The sequence below is a fragment of the Pteropus vampyrus genome, unplaced genomic scaffold (genome assembly GCF_000151845.1).
Source record: "Pteropus vampyrus isolate Shadow unplaced genomic scaffold, Pvam_2.0 Scaffold61, whole genome shotgun sequence".
Classification (NCBI taxonomy): Eukaryota; Metazoa; Chordata; class Mammalia; order Chiroptera; family Pteropodidae; genus Pteropus; species Pteropus vampyrus.
In genome coordinates, this window is record NW_011888842.1 from 1422344 (window position 1) to 1433743 (window position 11400).

The 11400-nt window shown below is 42.6% G+C and overlaps 1 protein-coding gene across 1 annotated transcript in view; it reads right to left on the reverse strand.

Annotated features, from left to right (window-relative positions):
- Positions 1-2108: 2108 nt before the first annotated feature.
- TNFSF8 (TNF superfamily member 8) overlaps positions 2109-11400 on the reverse strand; it is a 27143-nt gene continuing 17851 nt past the window's right edge. Inside the window, exons 3-4 of the mRNA XM_011360960.2 lie at positions 5316-5387; positions 2109-3865 (exon numbers count right to left, since the gene is read on the reverse strand). Coding sequence (XP_011359262.1) covers positions 3471-3865; positions 5316-5387 — 467 coding nt within the window. The 3' untranslated portion in view covers positions 2109-3470. The remainder of the gene's footprint in view (positions 3866-5315; positions 5388-11400) is intronic.

Sequence of the window (11400 nt, forward strand, 5' to 3'; positions counted from 1 at the left end):
ACAGTTAAATGAAGGAGCTAGATCTACATTATCAGTCTGGATAAATCTGAAAAACTTAACAGTACATTAAAAATTCAAGTCATAAAATGTTACATAAAGTATAATATGGTTTATTGAAATTTTAACATCCATACAAAATTGTCTCCTGTATTCTTATGAGAGAACAAGCATGACATTATGGAAGTGAAGGGGATGCGTGAACATCCAGGCAGCGGTTATTCTCTGGGAGGGTGTCGGGAGATGGATGGAGAGATGAGACTTTGGTTCTATATGTATCATTTTATTTTTTTAAATGCAGAGGCAGATATAGCAAAATATTAATAGTTATTAAATAAGCTGGTGAGGCTTGGGGGAAATAGTATTTTCTGTTCTTTTCATAATTAACAATAAATACAATTGTATATAAATTTTGTAATGCCTAGAGCAAAAATCAGGCTTCCTCTCCTCACCCCAGATTAAGCAAATGACCTTTAAAACAATTACTAAGGGAAAACACAGATTCACATGTACATATATTTATATATAACACACATGTACATAAATGTATACACATATACAGATGTATACACACATATGTACATATACATATGCAAACATACATAACTTTAAACTTCAAATTAAAACAAGCTTTTAATTTTTTTTTTGTTGGAGAAAATACTGGCCTTAGATATTTCTTTAGTTTCTGAGCGATAGAACTTTTATATTGTGGAACTCTAACCTTTTTCTGAGATTTGACCATGTGTTGAATCTATAGACCATCTGCATCCCATGTTAGAATGATGGGCCTGGGGGCTTGAAAGATGTAACCTGTGGGGTTACAGTGGGGCCGCAGAAGGGGACTAATAAAGCCTGGTGGGAAATAGTGGAGAAAGGAGTCAGGAGGTTGGGCTCAAATCCTAGCTTGGCTTGAGGGCTTGGCTTAGCTGATCTCTCAGGATCTTTCCAGAGATGACACTGACTGACTGCTCCATTCTCTTAAGGACTTTGTCCGGGTACCAGAATAATTAGTGGTATTCCAGGGATTCTGGAAGGCTCTTTTCTTTGGTAAATTCTGCCCAGTTTCCTTCAGTACTTCTTCCCTTTATAACCTGTTTATAGCAACCCTCCTGGGCTGCCGACCCCTTCGCTGAGCCATTTTTTGTGTGACTGGGAAGTTCCAAGAAAGAACTGGATAAAGGAGTTACTGGGGTGTAATGGACAACGGAGAGACTGGGTGAAGAAAACTTACCAAATGTGGAGAAAGTCCTATGAATGTTCCCAAGGGCAGAATACATTTAGTTTACATTGACTCATTATTTTTCGTCAACAAACCTATATTCCTCCTCTATAGGTCTACAAGTATACTCTGTGTGTGCGTGTGTGTGCATATGTGCATGTGTGTGTGTATGTGCATGTGCGTGTGTGTGTGTGTGTGCATGTGTGTGTGTGTGTTGGCAGCTGCGGGGAAGGGAGGGTCTGTGAGCTCCAGTTGAGTTTTTACCAAAGAGGCATATGTTTCAGAGCGCCTGAGTTCCCAGCTACAAAAATCATTTATTTTACTTGTATAGATGGTGTCTTTTGCTCTTAACATTCACAGGGGCTCGTTAACCCTCAAGGAGTAACAGAATTTAGTTTTAAATTTCCTAGGTTGTCCACTCCCTATGTATCTATTAGTTGAGTCATTAATGATTATTCCCTTACTGTTTTGTCTTGCTACAAAGTTCCTTTTAACGCTGTGCCCCATGTCTTCAGCTCTTGGCTTTCAAAGTATTGCTTGACAAAGACTGAGACTCAGTGTGAAAGTTAGGTACCTCTGCTCAGAGGATGGTTGATGAGGAGTGAAAATGGAAACTTTCTCGAGTTAAAATATGAGATGGTAGAAAATTTGCTTAGTTTACACATGCTTGGGTTGTAGATACGTTTTCAAGAATGCATGAGTTCTTTTAAGGCAAGATTCATTTATCTTGCAGAGTTAGGTTATAACACAAACGCTAGATTCCCCCTTATTTTCTAGCTTTGGGTCTTCAAAACCTGTCTATGTTTTTACCACATACTACTTGGCTTGCTGAGTTCAATACCTCTCCCAATGTCCTCTTCTCCCAAAGAATCAGAAGGTGTTAAAGAGAATGTTGTCTTTACTGAATATTTTATTGACCAGGGAGGAGTTGACATAACATGCTGTTCAGCAAGTGGCTTAAAATTTTCCCTTAGTCACTTTGTTCCCCCAAGTCCTTCTCATCCAAACCACCACTGCTGTATTTCAGTTCTCTTAAATCTTATCTAGTCTTTCTCTGACAAACTTTGGGATTCCTACTCCTTTCTTTTCTCTCCTCTTTTTTGAGAAAAATTCAAATTTTGCTCCATTCTTTTTGCATAGCAATTAAGGGTCCCTTTCCTTTCTGAAGCATAACCTCAGGGGCTTACACTTTAGGTCCAATGGTCCTTTCAAACAAATAAGATGTTCCTTCGAAGATGATGTAAAGGTTGATATAGCTAGAGAAATCTCCTGGCTACCCAAATCAGGAGAGGAGGTTGCCATTGTTCAGAAGTCCTTTTCACCATTTTCAGGGTCACCATTGTCTATCGGCAATGTCGTGGGGCCTTAAAAACCCTCCACAGCAGTGGTTTCCTGAGAGGTGTTGAAGCAGGGAACAGAAAGAGATCATATGAGAGATGGCAGCATCTGTATGCCGACCAAATGACTGCCTCACATTGACCACTGCGCACTGATCTGTGTTTGCTGAACGCACAGCATTCTCTCCTGACGGGAAACAAAAACTGTCTGTCATTGACTTATTGTCAATCTTAACTGGAGTGGAGTCAAGCCTGGTCGTATGTTTTTCCAGATACCAGAAGGCCTCTTAGATTTGGGATGGTCAGTTTGGCAGTTCTTTCTTTTACACATTGTACATCCTACAGCAATTTTCCTTTGGCAAGTTGCCCTCAACCTTGTCCCCAAATTCTGACTCTTTTGAGGTGACATGTAGCCAGATGCTACTAGCACCATTGGTTTTATGCTGGTACAGGGGCCTTTCCTTTGGTTGTGGGCTTCCAGAACACTGCCTGAAGTCTTAGTTCACAGGTCTGTGATGAAAGAGCTTGGTTTTCCGAGGTGAAAGAAACTTTGGAGAGATTCAAATCCAGCCCCTTTATTTTTCAAATGTGGATCCTGAGTTCCAGGGAGGGGGAAGGAATAGCTCCAGGTCACACACTGAGTCAGTGGTGAGGCTCGGGAGGAAATCCGTCCCTTCTGATTCCCACATGGGGCTCTGGCCACCACACTACGTTGCCTTCTGTCTATAAAATATTTCACTCAAAACTCTTTTTAACCCCGGAGCAGTATCTTCCCAAGAGACAGAAGGAGAAGCATACTATTTAATACTCTGTGGTTTCGGTCTTGGTCTAAAGTTTTCTTTTTGTCCAAGTGTTTGGATGGATGAGGCACTGTATGGCTGAGAGTTGCTTTCTTCCAGAAGGCCAGGAGAAATGGTTCAGTCTGAACTACTGTATAAGAAGAGGGACAACACATTCTCAAGAGGAAAGGTGTTTGTATCCACATACTGGAATTTATCCACCTTGACTGATATGGTGGTATTGACCTGGAGGTGCACCAGCAGGAATTGAGAGAGATTCTGGTATATGTTTTTGGTTTGCCCTTTGGACTCGCACACTGTCACCAGTGTCTGCTTTTTGACATCTTTGTTGATGAGAAGCTCCAACTTAAGGTCAACAGAGTGTCCCGGGCATTTCACGAGAAACTGCAGTTGGCAAATAATGAAGTACCAACCTGGGTACTGGATCACAAGATTCTCATCCTGATACCTGACTCCATAGATAATACCATCTTGGTTCCAAGACAACTTGGTTTTGTTTATATGCTTTGATGCTGGAAAGAGGACAAAAAAAATATTATTGGGTAGATTAGAAAATTCGAAGTCTTTATTCAAGGTTCCCCATTCAAGACCCATGTCTTCTATAATATTCCAACCATCCAGAATATCTTCTGTGTTACCCCTTCTAGGTGCTGCTTCATATTCAAGGCCCACGTACAAAATCACCCTTCTTCCTTTTCTCTAATGTTCAAAGCTGAACGGTCAGAACACATATGATGTTAGAACTCTACCTCCTATAGAATTGTTTTCCACTTAATTATTATATTATTCTGTAATTATTATAATTTTTATCTTTGCCTTTTCAGACCATAAGCTCCTGGACTATACTTCCTATAAGTTCTGGAAGATCATGTTCATCGATTCAATCAATCAATGAACATTTGATCAATGGAGGACTCCTATTTGGTAGGCATTGCACAAAGTGTCAGAAATAGGACATTCATTTTTGTTTAGTTAGTAAAGAATTTAGGCATCAAGACGTCCAGGAGAATCTTAGTCTGTTCGCTTTCGCATTAAGATACATCCTGTAACCATTCATTGCCTGAATTGTTGAACGTCTTCCTCTCTTTAGCAGGGCAGCCAAACATCACTGTGTAAACTCCTTGTATGCACATTAAGGGGCTCTTCTGAGATGGGATTTTTAGAAAAGCAGAGAATTAGAAGATCCTCTAAGCCAACATGTTCAGGTTGGAAGCCAGTTCTCTCTGAGCTCTAGTAAGTAAAAATCAGTGCTGACTGGCAAGGGTGACTTTCAGAACTGGGAATCTGATGTGTTAGTTTTAATCGCCTCTTTGCCTTCCCTTCGAACCTCATTGTAATTCAATTGAAGGGTGAGCACTAATCTAACTACAAAATTGAATTTCTAAAATGAGCAGAGTGGCTACTTAGAGAATCTTGGCCCATCTCCTCCACATTTCGTCTTTCCCAGTGTAAGTGGCTCTCATCATTTCATTTATAGGGGGCCTCTTACCTAAAGCATGCTGCCATATGCAAATCGGCCCTGTGCCAACATGTTCATTAAGCTGTCAATCTGTGGACAAGGCAATTTCGTAGTTCTCTTGTGAATAACCTGATAGAAGCAGAGATAAAGAGCCCTCTCCACTCGCATGAGGAAAAGCACTGCGCACTTAGCCCACAACTTGTAGGTGATGGAATAGAGAGGCTGGGTGGGGTGGCACACAGATGCCTTCAGAGGACAAGCAGGCAACATAAAGGAGAGAATGGGGCTGTGGAAAAAAGAGCCTCATAGCTTTCGAGTAACTCTCTTCCCTTTTTACCTCTAAGCATTTCAAATCAAATTATAAAAAATAGCATGCAAGCTAGAACACATCTGCAAGTCATGTTTGGCACAGGCCTCTACTTGTGACCTCTGGCTTTGAAGTTTCAGAAGGGCCATAGGAAGTGGTCCTCGTATGGCTGGGGTCCCTGAGTTTGGTTACTGACCTTGGAGGTAGGCCCATGACTTCTTGAATGTAGCTCTTTCCAGGATACATGAGATGGCGTCTGAGCAATTTCCTAAAAATAAGTAGATCACATATTAACTGTCTTTCTCTGCTCTGTGAACTAGAGGCCAGACAGAATGAGCACATTGCCCCACGTCACTCAGCCAGGCAGTGGTAGCCAGAACAAGAATATCGATAGTAACTATAGTTGTCCTTCCTTTGAGAGTGTACTGGATGCTGATCTGTGTACTTTTACATATTTCGGCTAATCTCATTTTCAAAACAACTCTGCAAAACTAATCCTGATGCCTAGACGAGGTCAATGATATGAAGTCAAGCAAGTTGGTGGAAATACTGAGATTCACTCTCAAGTGGATCTGCTTCCAGAGTCCAGGTTTCCTGCTTGAGGCTGTTTTGCTAGCCGGTGGAGATAAACATACCCTTGTGCTCAATTTTAAGAGGATAGAGGATCACAGAGATCTAAGCAGGGAGCTTGCTATCTGGAGCTGCCTTGGCAGGAAAAAAAAAAGTTTCTGTCATCATGGCATTTGAGAAATAAAAATATTTTCAATATATTCACTAGTAATGATGGCTTAGCTTCCTCTTTTTATAGAAAATGTTTTGCTTGCAAAAGAATCAAGTTATCCTTTTTCTGAATTCAACTTATTCTGGGAAAATTCCTTTTTCCTTTGGGCCTTGATTTTCCTAGCTGTAAAACTGGAAAATCTGTGACCTGACATTGACATTTTTTGGACGACATCACCATAAATGACTGTTCATTCCATATATCAGAAACTAGGCAGCTATAGTCCAATTCAGTTGAAGTGACCACGCCCTGGTATGTTGGCTCACTGTATCTCTGCTTAGTCCCTGTTGGGCTCACAGTCTTCCCCACTGAGCTCTCCATTCAGGCTTAAGACAACCTCTCCTGGCCTTCATCACAGCACCCTGGGGATTTGGAATGGCTGAAAGTTAAGGGAAGAGTTCCCTCTGCTGTCTGCACAAGTTCATTGCTAGAGGCAGAAGCAGGGGCTAGTTTATATCCTTACCTGCCCTTCCCCCTTAAAGAGGTCTGGTCCAATGTCTCTAGTGATGAGGGCTGGTAGGCCAGCTATTATTCTTCTGATCCCATCTCTCACTCATCCTCCAACCTGCGTTCTTGCCCTGCCTGTTTGAGCCCCCAGTCCACATTCTTTGGGTGTGTAGAATCAGAACCACAACACTGAGGGGCTGCTTACTCTCTAATGTACTGTGACTACTGTTGAGAGTCGCTCTTTGTTGGGTGTGGAAAATCAAGCCAGGAGGAATCACAGAGGGGCATGTCTATCTGCATCTCTTCTCTGCTAGAAATCCCTTTCTGACTCTACTGTGTCTGCTGGATCAAGGCTAAGCTCCTTCCTTTGTGTTCTCATCCCTCACCTTCCCTCTTTGCCTTGCACGCTCTGTCCCAGTAATAATAATAGTAGTAATAGTAGTGGTAGTAATAACAATAATAGCGAATACATATTGAGTGATGACTATTTTCTAGGTACTCTGCTAAACATGTTATATGTATTATTTCACTTAATTCTCACAACCACCCCACAATAAAAGTACTATAATGATTTCTATCTTGTACATAAGGAAACTGAGGCTTTGAGGGGTCAAATGACTTGTTCGTATTTGCACAGCTAGTCATTAGTGGAGTGGAAATTCAAACCCAGGCTGTCTGACTCTAACGCCTGAGTGAATTGCTTATCACTGTCCAGCAGTTTGGGGGCTTCTGGTGCCCCCAAACACATGGCGTTGCCATTCCACTGAGAACCCACCCTTCGCTAGGCAAGTGATGGCTTATTTAAAGCACAGCCTGGCAGTCATCTACTCCAGGACACCTCTGACCTTTCCCTCTCTGCCTACTTGCCTTCATTAGACTGTGAACCTCCAGGAAAGAGACTACTGTTTATATATCTCCACTGCCCAACCCAGAAAATGCTCTGCAAGTGTTTGTTGCATTGACTCATCTGGTCTGTATCTCTTTCTTCTTTCAGTGGATGTGCGAGGTGAGGGGATGCTTGGCTTGCCTTTCCCCTGAGGGTTGGGATAACACCTGGCCTAATTCTCCCATTGGTTCTGCAGGTTAGGTTAGATTAAACAGGAAGATAAGACTTGCGCCCTACATTGAGGCCAGCGTGTCACACCCAGGACAAGCTCTGCTCGTTGGCTAGAGGCTCCCTCATACCATGCCACTTGTGGTGGCGTTTATCAGGTGAGCTTCTGTAAACAGTTGACTGTAAAAGTACAAGCTTGGGCTTGCCTCTCACACATGCAGCTTCTTTTTTTCTTTCCCCTTTAATCTTTGCATGTTTGGTGGGTTGACCTCAGCTGTAATTCTGAGAAACTCAAGGATGGAAAAGAAAAACAACTTATTTTGAAGCATTTGCATTTCCTGAAGTCAAATGGCATGGCGTATTTTAACTTTTCTTAAAGAATCTTTTAGATGATTTCAAGTGAAAGGAAAAATACAGGCAACCTTCTTTAAGAATGGCATTGCTAGAGCTGGCTAAGGGAAGGGAGTTGGTACCCAGAACACCAGAGGAATTGTAGATAGAATAAGGTGGTTGAACTTGGAGAGGAGCCCAGAGGAGGCCTTTACCATCTAACAAGGCCGTCGGCAGGAAGACAGTGCAGCCTGCTCTGCAGGGCCCAAACACCAAGGCTCCAAATGCATGTTTAAGAAGATGACACACTCAGCTAATGACTAACACTCCTCTCATCTGCATTTCTCAGATGAGCCCATGGGAAGACCTTCATTAAGAACACCCAAATCGCACCAGAAGTCACAGTGCTGGCAGCTCAAATATTTGACCAGTTAGTGCTGTTCAAAGAAGTGTTAAACTGCTATGAGGGTTGTGAGGCTTTTGTCAAGAAAGTTTCATGTGGCTTGAGTCTCCTCATTACCCTGTGAGTCCATGATATGGCTTTCTTTTTGGATACGAGCTCAGGAAAAAGTGTCTTATAAATAGAAGGTGCTACATGCAGCTGGAATCCTATAATGTCCCTGGAATTTGGAATGCTGGGAGCATAGGGAGCAACACACGCCCCTGTTTCATTCATTTCCCAGCTGCAGGTGAAGGCTGGGAGGGTTTAGTTTGAAGAACTGAATTCTTGGCTGGGAGAAATGAGAACATCTGCAAGTCATGGCTGAGTTGATGGCCTGGGAGTTACAGTCTAGGAATTTCGCCTCTCTGGGCTCTAGTGTCTCTAATTAGATGGAGAGAGTGTGGATTTGATGATCTAGAAGGGCCCTTCCAGCTTACTCTAGCTGGTGTGTAGACTCCGCTGTAGACTGCCAGGCCTACTTCCGGGGGTGTGGGGGGTGATAAAGTCAGTCCCAGCTCCTACTGTCTGTCTTTGCAAGCATGTCACTGTAACCTAGCTAGGAAACTGTCTTCACATATTTAGATTTCCAGACTCCTGCTGTGCTAGAACTCTAGGGATAATCAAAGTTATGAAGAGCCTGGTTCCAGAAGGATTTGCATGGTTCATAGAAATAGAAGTTCCCTGAGAAGTTGCCTGGACCAGGCTTGGTAACCACGTAACACATATGCTACCTAATGCTACCCCTGTTGCAGACTTGTCCTAGGCCACCCCATGAGTTAGTGACAGTGGCAGGATCAGAGCCAAGGACTCCCTACTCCTTCTGTGGATGCATTTCATCTTTTGGGCAACTCAAGTACTCTATGAATTCTTTTGAGAACCAAGGTCTTTAGGTGGGGAAGATTTGTAAGCTATTTTTTCAAGCTTTGGACTCCTCTGGAAGAATCATGATCTTTCTTGGGCTTTTTTCTTTCTTTCTTTCTTTTTTTTTTTTTTGAGGCTGGAGAGAAATAAGTGCCAATCACATCCTCTAGGCCAGTTACACAAAAGAGAGGTGTTGCTTAAGGTGGTTGAAAGGATCGTGTTCTAGGAGTCAGAATAATGGCAACCCAAAAACTGGACCCCACCTTGAGATCTCAAGATGTTAGACCTGAAAGGGCCATTATATGCCAAGTTAACCAAGATCCTAGTTTTATGAGTAGGGAGATTAAACCCAAAGGAACTGAAGGTTTGGCCCAAGACCCCATAGTAGGATAGTGGCAGAGCTGGGTTTAGACCACAGGGCTCCTGACTCCTAGTCCAAGACTCTGTCTCCTGTTTTTATTTTTGTTTTGTTTTGTTTTTTTTTTTTTTTGGTCTTCCCATGGAGCAGAGAGCGTTAGTGGGTTTGTAGCCCCCTTACACACGGGACCGAAAACTGTTGAAACAGCTGGAGGTGCTAGGAAGCCAAGCACTACTGAGCCTTCTGGGCTCCCTCTTGTGGGAGAATGACAGCAGGTGACTTCAGGCCTGTGTGCTGAATCCTGCCAAGTCAGAGGCAGTCAGACTTTCATTAAGATGCGACAATGCCCGAGGTGGCCAAAGAAACCACACCAGCCATTGCAGCCAGAGGGTGTGTGGTCTGAGTGCCAGGCACCTTCCAGGTTAATATCAGGATAAGACAGACACAATGCATCTCAAAACAAGTGCCTGGGTTATGGACAATGCCTCTCGCTTCAGATCTGTTACTTCTCCTTACTGACCTTCAATTACTGCATCCATAAAGTGGGGATAACAATCAGCCTAAATATATGGATGTTGCAAGGTGTGATAAAATTATGGGTGTCAAGTGGCCAGTGCAGCATAGAGGAGAGGCACAGAGGAGACACCCAGCAAATGGCAGTCCCTTTCTCCCCTCCTCCTCTTTTCCCAGTTGTTATAGTGGCACGACTTAGCAATGCCAATTAGCAGAATGATCTGGTTGATAAGATGCTCATTATCTGCTGGATTATCTGCTGGATTAGAGTTTCTCAATTATGTATGCAAGTGTTTGAGGCCATCTGATGCTTCTGGAAAAGTGTGCAGAACCCTCCTTCCATCTGTTGAAAATGTTTTAATCCTTCCAGGAAAGAAAGGAATTATTCTAATGACCCTGCATCTACCACGTCCTGTCTTCTTAGTTCCATCCATCTGGCAGAATATCTAGGAGAGTCCCAACAGTGACATCTAGGGGAGAGTCTCCATTATCAGTAGAATTTAGAATCAAAATGAACCCTTAATTTAAGAGTCATTTCAACTGGTTTTAATGTGACTGTTTCCTTGATGACACCAGGCCAACTAATGATGAAGACACTCTAGTACATACTATTTGTTAAACAAAGGACAACTAGGTGACCCTGGATTTATAATCAGCGTTTGGAGAATACCCACCCGGAACTCTCAGTGTTAAGTACATAGAAAGAGATGAATAAACACAAATTGAGATCAGATTGGAATTCATTGGAACCATTTGAAGGTTCCTTAGGATTTTGGAATCTTTTCAATCCTAACCTGTTGCAGATTGTAAGAGAAACCTATCTCATCCTATGGGTATTTCCTTGGAATTCACTTATAATAAATGTTAGTTGAATTGATATTATTGGGGTTATTTAAGAAGTACCTTTAAAGTCTATAAAAGGCAAGGTGAATCTAGAGTCATATGATGAAATCTGCTAACATTTTAAATAGCTTCTTAAAGACTCTTCCTAGCTGCGCTAGGCAAAAGTATAACAGCACACTTAGAATTTTAGCCTTGGGATCAAACTGGCTTGAGTTCACATTCTACCTCTGCCATTTACTAAGTTGTATGGCTTCGCACAAGTCACTCAGCCTCTTTAAATCCTCCGCGAAAGGAGGATAATAATAACCTCCCTTAAAGAGCTGCTAGGAGGATTAAATGAGATAATGCATAATAATGAGTCTTGCGTCCACTACGCAAAGCATACTAAATAAGGGTTGGCTCCCATGCCCTGGTCCAGAGCTTGCACGGCTGGGCTTGTAAAAATTTAAGCCAACACATGTGGTGCCTGGAGGACTTGGATAAAATCAATAATAAAGCCAGTTTGAGGAACAGCCTGCTTTCCTTCCCTCTTTCTCTCCTTCTCTCTGTTTCTTCTCCCTTCCCCCACCTTTCTTTCTCTTCCTTCCTTCCTTCCTTCCTTCCTTCCTTCCTTCCTTCCTTCCTTCCTTCCTTCCTTCCTTCCTTCCTTCCT